The sequence below is a fragment of the Salminus brasiliensis genome, chromosome 25, assembly GCF_030463535.1.
Source record: "Salminus brasiliensis chromosome 25, fSalBra1.hap2, whole genome shotgun sequence".
NCBI classification, from domain to species: domain Eukaryota; kingdom Metazoa; phylum Chordata; class Actinopteri; order Characiformes; family Bryconidae; genus Salminus; species Salminus brasiliensis.
This window is the reverse complement of record NC_132902.1, coordinates 2,375,513-2,390,285: the sequence shown is the minus strand read 5'-3', so window position 1 is coordinate 2,390,285 and position 14,773 is coordinate 2,375,513. Positions and strand designations below refer to the sequence as shown.

The following is a 14,773-nucleotide window of genomic DNA, read 5'->3' as shown; positions in this document are numbered from 1 at the left end:
TCACTTACTTTCTCTCTCTCTCTCTCTCTCTCTTTCTGAGATAACACCTCTCAGTCTCTCACAATTTCTCTTCTCTCGTTTAGATCGTAATCTCAGCGCCTTTGTTTAAAGACACAGTCCGATCTGTTTTCTGGGCCTGTTTTTAGCACGTGTCCGGCGCTAAACCGCGCTCGGATCTTCACCGTCTTTCCGTTCTCCTGGCTTCAGGTTTAGTGCAGCGAGTCGCAGCTCCTCCGTCAGACGGTCGGAAAGCTCTGCTTTTTATCCTTATAAGTCTCAAACGTCCAAGTCTGAGCTGAGGGCGAGAATGTCCTCTGTGGCGTCCGTGTAAAAGTCCGAGTGAAATCTGAGATCTTATTCAGATCAAATACAATAAGTATAAACACTTTTCCATTCTGATTTAGGGGGGAAGGGTGAGCCCAGTTAAGAGTCAGATTCAGAAAAGAGAAAATCAGACCACAGCGCGGAGTCATGGGAATTGGGGGAAATCAGATCGTAGTTCAGAATCTGAATTTGAGAGGGGAAATCGGATCGCAGTGTATAATCAGAATTGGTGGGAATTGGATCACAGTTCAGAATTGGAATTCGGGGGGGGGGGGGGCAATCGGATCGCAGTTCAGGATCGAAATTTGGGAGGAGGGATCGGATCAGATTACAGTTCAGATTCTGAATTAGGGGGGGGGATCAGATTACAGTTCAGATTCTGAATTAGGGGGGGGGATCAGATTACAGTTCAGATTCTGAATTAGGGAGGGGGGGATCAGATTACAGTTCAGATTCTGAATTAGGGGGGGGATCAGATTACAGTTCAGATTCTGAATTAGGGGGGGGATCAGATTACAGTTCAGATTCTGAATTAGGGAGGGGGGGATCAGATTACAGTTCCGATTCTGAATTAGGGAGGGGGGGGATCAGATTACAGTTCTGATTCTGAATTAGGGGGGGGGATCAGATTACAGTTCAGATTCTAAATTAGGGAGGGGGGATCGGATCAGATTACAGTTCAGATTCTGAATTAGGGAGGGGGGATCGGATCAGATTACAGTTCAGATTCTGAATTAGGGAGGGGGGATCGGATCAGATTACAGTTCAGATTCTGAATTAGGGAGGGGGGATCGGATCAGATTACAGTTCAGATTCTGAATTAGGGAGGGGGGGGATCAGATTACAGTTCAGATTCTGAATTAGGGGGGGGATCAGATTACAGTTCAGATTCTGAATTAGGGAGGGGGGGATCAGATTACAGTTCAGATTCTGAATTAGGGAGGGGGGGGATCAGATTACAGTTCAGATTCTGAATTAGGGAGGGGGGGGATCAGATTACAGTTCAGATTCTGAATTAGGGAGGGGGGGGATCAGATTACAGTTCAGATTCTGAATTAGGGAGGGGGGATCAGATTACAGTTCCGATTCTGAATTAGGGATGGGGGATCAGATTACAGTTCAGATTCTGAATTAGGGAGGGGGGGGGATCAGATTACAGTTCAGATTCTGAATTAGGGAGGGGGGGGGATCAGAGAGCTCGGGGCTCCTCACTGCTCTGCTGTTCAGCTGAGCGATGTGGAAACTCGCGCTCTCATTCCGAGATGCTTGTCGTAACCTGTAGCCTCGGCAGAAGCTTCTGACAGGAACGCGGGCCTGGCCTAGAACCGGGGGTCAGTGGGAGCAGCTGCTGAGTGGGTCCTTTTCCTGTCAGGTTCATAATTGGCTAAAATATGACTGTACTGAATATTGTATGTTCATCTGAGTTTAGTTAAACAGTGCTTTGATAATCCGAGTTGAGAAGGACCGCAAAATAATCCAATAAAATACTTCGGAAGTCGGACCACAGCTCAAAATCAGAACTGGAGGGGGATCACAGTTCAGGACCGCTATTGAGGGGAAATCAGATCGCAGTTCAGATTCGCTATTGAGGGGAAATCTGATTACAGTTCTGATTCGCTATTGAGGGGAAATCAGATCGCAGTTCAGATTCGCTATTGGGGGAAATCTGATTATAGTTCTGCATCATTATGGGGGGAGTCTGATCACAGTTTAGGATCGCTATGGAGGGGAGTCGGATCACAGTTCAGGATCGCTATGGGGGGAATCGGATCACAGTTCAGCATCATTATGGGGGGAGTCTGATCACAGTTTAGGATCGCTATGGAGCGGAGTGGGATCACAGTTCAGCATCATTAGGGGGAGTCTGATCACAGTTTAGGATTGCTATGGAGGGGAGTCGGATCACAGTTCAGGATCGCTATGGAGGGGGAATTGGATCACAGTTTAGGATCGCTATGGGGGAAATCGGATCACAGTTCAGCATCATTGGGGGGAGTCGGATCGCTATGGAGGGGAGTTGGATTACAGTTCAGGATCGCAGTTGGGGGGGAATCGGATCACAGTTCAGATTTGCTATGGGGAGAATCGGATCACAGTTCAGATTCGCTATGGGGGGAATCGGATCACAGTTCAGATTCGCTATGGGGAGAATCGGATCACAGTTCAGATTCGCTATGGGGGGAATCGGATCACAGTTCAGATTCGCTATGGGGGGAATCGGATCACAGTTCAGATTCGCTATGGGGAGAATCGGATCACAGTTCAGATTCGCTATGGGGAGAATCGGATCACAGTTCAGATTCGCTATGGGGGGAATCGGATCACAGTTCAGATTCGCTATGGGGGGAATCGGATCACAGTTCAGATTCGCTATGGGGGAATAGGATCACAGTTTAGCATCATGGGGGGAGTCAGATCGCTATGGAGGGGTCGGATTACAGTTCAGGATCGCAGTTGGGGGGAATCGGAACACAGTTCAGATTTGCTATGGGGGGAATCGGATCACAGTTTACGTTTGAAATCTAAGGCTGGAATCTGATCACAGTTTAGAATCAGGATTGAGGGAAATCAGATCGCAGTTCAGAATCTGAATTTGGGGTGGAAATCGGATCACAGTTCAGGATTGCTGTGGGGGGAAGGGGGGATCGGATCACAGTTAACATTCGGAATCTGAGGCTGTGACCCTCATCTCCAACTGGATTACGGATCAGACTGTATCACAACATATCTGATTATCTCTCTACCTCAAATTGTACTGCAGTGTTTCAGATTGGAGTTCTGACACAGCGCCTCCTAATGGCGACTGTTTTGCTAAATCAGACACTCTTAGTGTCTAAGAATCTAATTAGCGTGATGATAATTTCACTGTATTTAGTGCCGTGTGTTTTTAAGGCCTCGTCCGTTCAGTTGGGGCTTCATTTGATGGGAGATGAATCCTTCAGCCAGAAAGGTCTCGTGACCTGCAGGGAGTCCGAGCTTTGAAGGCCGCTCCCATAGATTATTCTCAGCAGCGTTAACCTTTCTGACACTCTGATCTGGGCTCTGACCGACCACGCACATGGTACACACACACACACACACACACACACACACACACACACACACACACACCAAAACCTCCACCAGATCAGATTGCTTTTAAACGAGACAAAATACAGCTTAGCCAATCAGAAGCGAGTTGCCCTAGCCGTACGGAAGTTGACCGTTGGCCAGTTTTAATACGAATTTCACTGCTGTCATCATAGCAGTGTATCGCAGCATCTCAGATTGACGTTAAATTGCCGTTTCCTCGAATTGTGGCATTGTGGCGTTTCGGATTAGCGGTGTATCACATTAGCCGAGTTGTCCCAGCCATACATAAGTTCAGTCGTTGGCTAGTTATACGAGTTTACCCCGTGTATCGAGGCTTCTCGGTCCGTACCTCAGATTGTATTGCGCCGTATCGGATTAGCATTGTATCGTAATGTATAAAACGAAGCTGCTAAAAAAAGTCGTAGACCAGTTTAGCTCCGCCTACTCGCTCTCTGAAGTCATACTACGTCAACAAGGCGCAAAACAACTCAGCTAATCAGAAGCGAGTTGCCCCAGACGTACGTCAGTTCAGACAGTGGCTAGTTGTGGTATGAGAGTTTACCCTGTGGGGCTCATTTCTTGGGGTAAATTCAGACAGCTGGCCGTAGGGATTAAGCCTAGTCCTGGACTGCCTCTGCCTTTCGACGGAGAACCCTCATTCAGCATGCTGTGTAGTCCAGGACTCGTCTGGGAAAGTCCCTGTCCCGGAAACTTTCCCAGAATTGGTCTCTGCCTGTGCCTTCTGAGTCGAAAGGCCCTGTGATTGGTCAGGGTGGTACAGAGGGAGGCAGGGGGGGACTAGAACTGAACACTGTCTGGATTTCGAACAGCCTCCCCCCTCCAGCACTCTCACGTGCATACCGTGTTAGGCGCTCGTAAATTAGTCGCTATACAAACACCCTGCCAAAGTGACACCCTGCTATACACACAGACACTCAAGCACCGCACCACACCACCCCGTCGCGCACAGCTGGACGCCAGCACGTGAACATCTGCGGACTGTATGCTGTCGACCTTGCTGAGTTTTGGAGCGAACGGCGCTAGCTGACGCAAGGCCTCTTCATAGCTAGCTCAAAGACTCTGGCGCACCTGACCCTGGAGGCTGAGGTTAGCGGAGAGCAGTGTGAGGTTACAGGTGAGCAGCTTGGAGGGAGTCGAGGACTTGCTTGAAGGACGTAGACGCCTATGCTGTTATCCCACCCACCATCTAGCATGTGCTTCCTCCAAGATTAGCGAAGCTCCACCACATCCTTCCAAACTGCGGCTAATGCAACCTAACTGGAGCTCAGGACGCTTAGCGCCAGGGTAACCTCCTCACACCTGCCGTTAACATGCGTCTCGGGCGGTCCGATCACACCTGGCATTTTAGACACACCTGGCATCTCCTGTGACCACTTGTGATCGGATTTCAGGAAGGAAGGGCTTGCGCACCAGCCATGAGCGTCACCTTTGTCCAGTAGTTGTGGACGGTGGACGGCGCCGGCTGTTGGGGGCACATCGAGCCGCTCCGAATGTGCTTTGAGCGATCCGATCCTCGTTTGCACCTGTTTACTTTGTGCTGGCCACTTGAGATCGGATCGCCCAGCAGGAGGGCGGTTTCTCGTCGGTTATCTTTCAAATTTACTTAACGGGTCCCACTGGACACTTCGTTGGCCGTTGAAGACCCCACTAATCTGCCTACTAATCGCTGTTTCTTGTTTCCGCAGCCGAACCCAGAAGATGCGACCTCTGCCGACCGCTTTGCCCGACCCTGTTCTGATCCAGCCGTGGGAGCGCGTGCAGTTCAGCCAAGCATGAGGCTGCTGGCCTCCTCATTTGACCTTCTGTGGCGCCGTCGAGCTCTGTTCGTCCTCATGGAGGTTTAATAGCCGCTTAGATAGACCCCTTGGCTGTTCTCGGAGAACGATCGGACACCAGGACGCAGGCGCACAGATGGTATAGCAGCGCGCCTGCCCGGTTTTTAGAGGTCTTTACTTGCGTAGCGAACGAGAGGGAGAGGGAGCAAACGCCAGCGCTCGAGAGAGAGACTTAGGATCCCATGATCCCTCGGGCCGAAGCGCTTTCACCATGAGCAGTGCTTTAGGCAAAGACAAGGACTGCAAGGAGAAGGAGGCGAAAGCGCCGTCCGGCAAGGAGCGGGAGAAGGAGCCGAAGGCACCCGGCAGCTTGGGCAAAGAGGGCAAGGAGTCCAAAACCAAAGGGAAAGATGCCAAAGACGGTAAGAAGGACGCCAGCGGGGCGCCGCCCGCCGTGGCCTTCTCCGTGGACAACACGATAAAGCGGCCCAACCCGGCGCAGGGCATCCGCAAGAAGTCCAGCAACGCCGAGGTGATCAAGGAGCTCAGCAAGTGCCGGGACGAGAACTCGACGCGCCTGGACCTGTCCAAGCGCTCCATCCACCTGCTGCCCTCGTCCATCAAGGAGATGACGCAGCTGACCGAGCTTTACCTGTACAGCAACAAGCTGCAGAGCCTGCCGCCCGAGGTGGGCTGCCTGTCGGGCCTGGTGACGCTGGCCCTGAGCGAGAACTCGCTCACCAGCCTGCCCGACTCGCTGGACCACCTGAAGAAGCTGCGCATGCTGGACCTGCGGCACAACAAGCTGCGGGAGATCCCGGCCGTGGTGTACCGCGTCACCTCGCTCACCACGCTGTACCTGCGCTTCAACCGCATCACCGCCGTCGAGAAGGACATCCGCAACCTGGCCAAGCTCACCATGCTCAGCATCCGCGAGAACAAGATCAAGCAGCTGCCCGCCGAGATCGGTGAGTGACCAGAGGTCTGAAAGCTTGATGCGTTAGATGTGAGGTCGCTGGCCTCTAGATCCCTGTTAGATCCAGGGGTGGGCTGTTCTGCTCCACAGGTTCGAGGCTGCTGTGTGCTGTTCTAACATGCACTAAATAACCAAAAGTTTGTGGACGCTTGCTCATCCAGTGCTTCTTGACTTCCAAAGTCAAGGGTATGTTTGAAGACCTCGCTATAGAGCTGACCAACTTCTAATGGAACATTGCTGTGAGGATTTGATTGTGGTTAGCCCCACAAGTGTTTTAGTGAAAACAGGTATGGGTTATTAGTTCTAGCATTTCAGCTCATCCCAAAGGTACTGGATGGAGGTCCATCACTCAGCCCAGTGCTGGGGGACTTTATATACCCCCCCTGGCCTGTGCTCGGCATTGGGTAATTAGTTGGGTGTTTAATACCTGTCTGCGGCTGCTTTGCAGGGGAGCTGTGTAACCTGATCACTCTGGATGTGGCCCACAATCAGCTGGAGCACCTTCCTAAAGAGATCGGCAACTGCACACAGATCACCAATTTGGACTTGCAGCACAACGAGCTTCTGGACCTACCTGAGACTATAGGTGCGTGTTCTCTCCGCCCACCTCTCCGCCCACCTCTCCGCCCACCTTCTTCTGTTTCGTCCTGCCTTGTTAGCTTTGGGCTGGAGCTCCAGAGCCAGTTTAGCTCACAGCCGACATGCTTTGAGGCTGATGTGTAATGATTAAGGCCTGCAGCATTGATGTGTACATAAGCACCCATTACATGCTAGCTACACTAGCCTTGGAGCTCCAGACATCAAACATGCCCTGGCTTGTGTGTATTATATATATATATATATATATATATATATATATATATATAAAAAAAGAAAAAAAAGAAATAATAATAACAATAGAGGAGAATAATAATAATTACTATTATGTTATTATTAATATAATGACAATAGTCAAACATTAACATAATGTACATATTAAAAACAGTGACACATTTTATAATTATGTATGTATTTTGTGTATATATATATATATATATATATATATATATATATATATATAGTTTTATTTTATTATTTTTATTTTACATATTATTTATTAATTTATACAGATTAATAAGTTATAGCTTTCCCGCTGATTAGCTATAGCTAATATGGACAAATTTGACAAAATATTACAACATAAAAATATTAACAATAAATTATATCTACAGGTGTATAAAACCTTTTATTTATTGTGTGTGTATCTATATCTATATTATTATTATTATTATTATTATTTTTGAATTTATAAATATAACATTGCCACTTTTTCACTGATTATATATACATATACTGATGTGTGTGTATATATATAATTGTGCATATATATATATATATGTGTGTGCGTGTGTGTTTAAATTTTTTTTTTTTCTTTCTTATAATAACTGAAAAAAAAAAGGAAAAGTCAACCTCGGCTTTGAAAATTATTATCACCTTCTGGTCTAAGACAATGCTTCTGCCTCCGTCTGCAATAACGGACCTTCCAAGCCAGGAGAATTTAACACTGTGTGTTTTTTATTATTAATTTTTTTCTGGTGTTTTTGTATTGTTTCAGGCAATCTGTCGAGTATAAACCGCCTGGGTCTGCGGTACAACAGGCTGTCAGCAATCCCCCGATCGTTAGCGAAGTGCCGGGAGCTGGAAGAGCTAAACCTAGAAAACAACAACATTTCTGTACTGCCTGAGGTAAGAGCTACCGGCAGCGTTCAGCAGCTTTAAAGGACGAATATCCCACGAAAAGCTTTCGTTTTGGGGCGGGGGAGTGCTCTCTGAACCTGACTGTAATTAAGCGAAGCTTCTTAATGAGCTAGCACCTGTTAGCGGAGAGCACCACCTGAAAATGACATTGCCAGTGGCAATCGTCGGGGGACCAAGCACTAGACCTGTCGCGCTAGTCGTGTTGTTGACTTATCGTACAATATTTGAACATGGCTTCGATAATTTGTTGATTTATCATCAAACCGGGGATGCTGGGATGCAGTTTTATGATTAGAAACGGTTATAAAGTCACAACAGGGGGCTCCCAAATCATGCAAGTGATCGCTAGTGCGATTCCAGGTGATGCCACAGCCATCCGTAAACGGTCCGCAGGCATGTTTAGCACACTCCTCACAATAGCTGTAGATGTAGATTAGATAGCAGCTCTGTTCTTTCAAGCCCACCTGGCCAGCATCTGCTCTCGTGATTAAAAATGCAGTTAATAAGCAAATGAAATAAAACTGGTGCAGCCATAAGTTCAGAACGTGGGTCGAGAGGAGTCTCCCTCCAGCCCTAAGTGGGATCACCGTTCCTCGAGTCGGTTTTCTGGATGCCCCAAGAACGTCAAGCAGCCCTCCGCCAGACGTCTAGACGCAGCCTCCAGCTCGAGACAAAGACCACATCACAGGCCACAGCCATCACGTCACTCTCTAAGCTCCTTACCCTTAAACCCCTGACCCAGCGGCCCGGCCCGGCCCTGACCAGCTCCATCGGCTTATCGGGTTGGTCAGTTGATTCGGGTGCTCGTACACTCGCGCCGACCTGAAAGCGTGGTAGCAAAGTTCATTGGGGGCTTCCTTCTTAAGGAAGTAACCAGGGCAACCTGAAAGAGCAAAATCTGACTTCAAATGAAGTTATTATTGATATCTACACAGGACAAAAGTAATGGGACACCTGCTTATTCGTCGTGTTGTTCCGTCTGAAATCAAAAAAGGGTTGATCCTGCTTTTGTTTGGAGGAGCTTTCCCTTCTGTTCAAGGCTTGAAGGAGCATTGCTGTGAGGATTTGATTGCATTGCAGAGCAGTGACGAGACCCTTAGTGAGGTCAGGAAGTTGGAGGAGGATGATCACCATCCCACCTCACCTCATCATCCTCAACTCTCCAACTCTTCCCATAGAAAAGTACTGGATGGAGCACCAACCATCCGTCATTCCAGAGAACACTCAGAGCTCCACAGCTTAATGCTGGGGGGCTTTGTACCCCTCTACAGCCCACGCCTGGCATTATTCGGCTGCATGGTGCTAATAGGTTCATGAGGTTCATCTCCTCCAGAGAGTCCTATTCTGTCAGTACTGCGTTTGCACATCTGTGTCAGCAGCAAAAGTAGCTGAATGATGTTTTGTCGTTGTTGTTCCAGGGCCTCCTCTCGAGCCTGGTGAACCTGACCAGTCTGACGTTGGCGCGGAACTGCTTCCAGTCGTACCCGGTGGGCGGGCCGTCGCAGTTCTCCACCATCTACTCACTTAACATGGAGCACAACCGCATTAACAAGATCCCCTTCGGCATCTTCTCCCGTGCCAAGGTCCTCAGCAAGCTCAACATGAAGGTGAGGAGAGGGTGCAGGTGGGGGCAAATCAGCAACGACTCTCGTACGGGTCTGAACCTGGCTGTAATGAGCTAGCACCTGTTAGCGGAGAGCACCACCTGAAAATTACATTGCCAGCGGCAATCATCGGGGACCAAGCACTAATCGTGTTGTTGACTAATCGTACAATATTTGGACTTGACCTCAGTAGTTTGTTGATGGTCTTGATATTGCGTATTATATATTTCTTGTGGTGTTTTTGTTTGTTTGTTTTTTAAGTTCAGGGCAACACTGCAGCAGAATTTTCGAATTTAATTAAAAAATAATAATAAATTGTCGTTTATTAAACCGGGGATACTGGGATGCATTTTTCACCTTTGGGATAACGGTTCTAAAGTCACAACAGGGGGCTCCCAAATCATGCAGCCATCTAAGTGCGAGCCCTAGCATCAGAAGATCGCTAGTTCAATTCCAGGTGATGCCCCAGCCATCCGTAAACAGCCCCAGTGAGGTGGGAAATTGGCAGGCCGCTCTCTGGGTTGTAAGTGTGGCACGCAGGCATGTTTAGCACACTCCTCACAATAGCTGTAGATGTAGATTAGATAGCAGCTCTGTTCTTTGAAGCCCAACCGGCCAGCATCTGCTCTCGTGATTAAAAATGCAGTAAATAAGCAAATTAAAAAAATTTAAAAAACGGGTGTCGCGACTGCGGCCATTTGGCAAGTGCCCCCTTACCCCACTACCTACCCCCGTTTTGCTTAACAGGACAGCGTTTTATTTGAGCTTCACCAGAATCAGCAGCTTTTGTGCCCGTATGATTGTTTTCAGGATAACCAGCTGACGTCGCTGCCGCTGGACTTCGGCACGTGGACCAGCATGGTGGAGCTGAATCTGGCCACCAACCAGCTGACCAAGATCCCCGAGGATATCTGCGGACTTGCGTCCCTCGAGGTACGGTACACCTCCTGTTTTCGGAAATTTCGTAGATGGACACGGACTACGTCAGAATTTTATATGTATATATATATATATATATATATATATATATATATATATATATATATATATATATATATATATTCCTTTTTTGTATGTATATATACAAAAAAAGGAAACAAAAATATAGCTATATTATATATATCTATATATATATATATATATATATATATATATATATATATATTTTCCTTTTTTTGTGTGTGCACATATACATACATACATACATACATACATACATATATATATATATATACTTTTTTTTTTATGAGCCAATTAAAACTTGGCCAGCGTTACTAAAACGTTTCCTATTTGTGGAAAATAGTAAACAGTGGTCATTTGTGTATGGTAATTGGTAAGTAACAGTTTTGGCAACCAAGACCACCAACCGATATTTAGCCTTTGTCTGAAATTGATGTGGAGCATGTTGAATTTTTCTAGACTGTAATCCCCCCTATGAGAATTTCTCATTCCCTATGCCTTAATAGTTAATAGTTCCTTATTGATAATAGATGTGGGTCCTGAAAAGGAGATTTTTGGGTTTATATATTATAATAGAAGATATACTAATACAATAAATAATGTAAATTATTAAAGCTTAACATATAAGAAAACTGCTTAATGGAGTAAAGCCGAGGAAGGGCTTAAGAAATGTGGAGAATTGTAGCGTTATTAAACATCACACTCAAACACTTTAGTTTATTGTTTTATGTTTAGTTTAATGTTATGTAAAAATGTTAGTTCAGTCATTTTGCTTCAGCTGTATTTGTGCATTGCAGTGTAGCACTAATCCGAACTAAATCATTTAGTTTATAATTATTTACTTTATGCTTTTTACCTACAAAGGTCCCTACTAGGGATGCACCGATCTGGCTTTTTCAGTTCCGATTTTGATACAGATACCTAAACTTTGCATATCGGTCGATACCCGATACCGATCCGATACCTTTGTTGACTTGATAAACCGTATACCTCTTAAGGCTTAAGGCATCAGGATTGACTTAAACATTACTTTACTAACTTTGTAAAACAAAATATAACACATTTACACATAGATATAAATAAATGTACTAAATTGCTATTTATTCATCCCTAAAATAAAGAGTCAAACTTCTTAAAATATATTAAAATAAATCAAATAAATCAGCCAAAACTGAAAAACTAGCTTTACTTTGTCAAAAACGCAAACCGTAATCAATCTTATTTCAATTTTAGTTTTTTAGCGTAAATTAATAATAATAAAAATAAAATCTAGCAGCTGAACCTAATAATAAATAAGTAACTTGATCAAACATACAAGCAGCAATCAGACATTGCAAACCTATAAATATTTAGTACAGTCTCACATCAACCAATTAAAAGGGAGGGGATCGGGTCCATGGATCGGCCTGATTATTCGATACCCGATACAGCTCATTTTGTTAATATAGGGACTGATATCTGATACTAAGATCAGATCAGTTCATCTCTAGTCCCTACAAAGCATGAGCTGGCTTGGCAGACATGATTTCTGTATTTACCTCTGTGTTTATTCTATACCTACAGGTTCTCATCCTGTCCAATAATCTTCTGAAGAAGTTACCCCATGGAATTGGTAACTTGCGGAAACTACGAGAGCTCGACTTGGAGGAGAACAAGCTGGAGTCTCTCCCGAATGAGATCGCCTACCTTAAAGACCTACAGGTATTCATATAACCCACCCTGTGTGTGTGTGTGTGTGTGTGTGTGTGTGTGTGTGTGTGTGTGTGTGTGTGTGTGTTCGTTAACCCCTCGAACCCCCAAGTTTATTATTCTGCTATTAATCCTAAAGCAGAAACTGCTGGTAAAGGTTAGGTTCAGCCGATCCTGGGGAGTCCCCCAGGGTTCTATTGTAGGTCCTATTAAAGGGATGTTAATTATGACGGTAATGAGGGCTTACAGACACTCTTGCATTCCTCGTTCAGGCTGATTCCAAGCGGATGCTTTTGTTTTGGTTTGTCTTTTTTAGAAACTTGTGTTGACCAATAACCAGTTGACCACGTTGCCAAGAGGAATCGGCCACTTGACCAACCTGACTCACCTGGGGCTGGGAGAGAACCTCCTTCAGCACCTACCCGAGGAGATCGGTGAGTACATATGTGCGCACACACTTTCGTAGGAAAGATGGCAGGGTTTTTTTTTTGGTTTGTTTTTGTTTGATTGATTGATAAAATTATTACCATAAATATAATATAATATAAAAATCAATAATGTAGTTCCCATTTAATGGCGTGTTTATAATGCTTAGTATTACAGTTGACAGAAATCTTGAACAGTAGGTGGTGAGGAGTGCATTTTACTGTTAAGATCGGGGAGGCAGAAGTAGTCTAACTGTTCACTCACTACAGAACAAATGAGTATAAGAGTTAGATAACGTTCACAGTTTTTAAAATAAATAAATAAAATAATAATAATAAAATTAGAATTTGGAATCACGGAAAATATATACGTAAATGTATTACTATTATCACTATTAATAAATGTAAACATTTGGAATTACTTGTTGTATTTAGTTATTTTATGTACACAAAATTATTTTAGAATATTAAAAAAAATAATAATTTATCAAAATATATTTTTTTGGTGTTTTATTAAGTATTTCTAGAACAACAAGTGTGATTTTTGTGTTTACAATAATTAAAATCTGAAACATCTTAATATGCACTGGGGTCGCAGCAGTGTACCAGTTTTAGGTATACCATGCTATGAAAAATCAATGTGCTTAATTATTGAAAAAATAATAATTGTTTTATTTTATTTATTTATTTATTTATTTTTTACCAGTCAATCGAGTTTGATGCAGAAAATAATCAGCAGATTAATCTGTTATGTAAATAATCATTAAATGATCATTAGCTGGAAACAGAACAATTCAAAAGAGCTTTACCTTATTATTTAGTTTATTTATTTTACATATAATTGAATTAATGCATTGTTTTAAACATAAACGTAAAAACATAAACAAAAAAGTTGTTATTCCTTTACGAGTCAGTGTATAGTAATAAGAAGAATGATAATAATTAATTATTAAAATAACTAAAACTTCTAAAAAATAATAACAATAACGAGGATGAACTGTGAAATACTGTGATACTGTAAAACTGATATATAATTTGTATCATATGGTGAAAATATCATACTAATTTGCATATGATGGACACTTTGGCATTATTTTACACATTTTTCTGATAAATAAATGTTACAATTTTGAAAAAACATTTTTTTTAATAATAATAATTTTATTATTATTATTATACTTTTTTTTTACATGGTTTGTCCTGTGGTCCATGGTGAATAAATTTACTGTCGCCAAAATACCAGTTGGCTACAAAGCTGAGCTACAGGAAGTGCGTTATAATTCAGGGGCCGTAGTCAAAGGAAGTCTGAGCTTATTGGCCGGCTGAAGTGTCCCTACTCCTGTAATAACGCCACCCTGCCACCTTTCTCGCAGGCACCCTGGAGAACCTGGAGGAGCTGTACCTGAACGACAACCCCAACCTGCACAGCCTGCCCTTTGAGCTGGCGCTGTGCAGCAAGCTGTCCATCATGAGCATCGAGAACTGCCCCCTCAGCCACCTCCCGCCGCAGATCGTCGCCGGAGGCCCTTCGTTCATCATCCAGTTTCTCAAGATGCAGGGACCCTACCGCGCCATGGTGTAATCGCCCAGCCCCGCCGGGGGTGGGGTGGGTGGGGCGGGGGGGAGTTGAGGGTGGTGGGGGGGAAAGCACTGTACAAAAGAACCGACAAAAAGAAAAAAACAGAACAACAGCAGAAAGGAAAACAAAGAAACAAACAAACAGAAATACTCACTGTTCAGTTTGGGGACGTCCTCGTCATTTATAGATATATGTCAAAAGACGAGACGACGAGGCAGGTTTACTCCACGCCGGATCACTGATCACACCAATAGACGAATCATAGCCAGTTAGGACCCTTCCCACCCCCCAATCATGTTTAAACAAACAAACAAACAAACAAATAGATAAACAGACAAGAACAGAAGACGAGGAATGATTACATAGACTTCTGTTGCCAAACCGGGCGATCAATGTTTTAGGAGTACGGATGCCGAAGCTCTCTCTCGCTCTCTCTCTCTCGCTCTCTCACTCTCCGAGTGTTTTGCCAATTTCATTCAGTCCTCTTTTAAATGATTTTAAAGCGAGATGAAACGGTTGTATGCAAAAACGAAACAAAAATTCATTTCTTCATTTCATTTGTTTTGCTGCTGCTGCCATAATTTTTTTTATTAATATTTTTTTTATTAAAG

General features: G+C 44.4%; 1 protein-coding gene across 1 annotated transcript in view; it reads left to right on the top strand.

The window, feature by feature from the left end:
* shoc2 (SHOC2 leucine rich repeat scaffold protein) overlaps positions 1 to 14,175 on the top strand; it is a 21,430-nt gene extending 7,255 nt beyond the window's left edge. The window contains exons 2-9 of the mRNA XM_072670944.1: positions 5,103 to 6,160; positions 6,617 to 6,754; positions 7,763 to 7,893; positions 9,324 to 9,512; positions 10,320 to 10,442; positions 12,033 to 12,170; positions 12,475 to 12,592; positions 13,957 to 14,175. Of these exons, the coding sequence (XP_072527045.1) occupies positions 5,464 to 6,160; positions 6,617 to 6,754; positions 7,763 to 7,893; positions 9,324 to 9,512; positions 10,320 to 10,442; positions 12,033 to 12,170; positions 12,475 to 12,592; positions 13,957 to 14,165 (1,743 nt within the window). The 5' untranslated portion in view covers positions 5,103 to 5,463 and the 3' untranslated portion in view covers positions 14,166 to 14,175. The remainder of the gene's footprint in view (positions 1 to 5,102; positions 6,161 to 6,616; positions 6,755 to 7,762; positions 7,894 to 9,323; positions 9,513 to 10,319; positions 10,443 to 12,032; positions 12,171 to 12,474; positions 12,593 to 13,956) is intronic.
* The last annotated feature ends 598 nt before the right edge of the window (positions 14,176 to 14,773 follow it).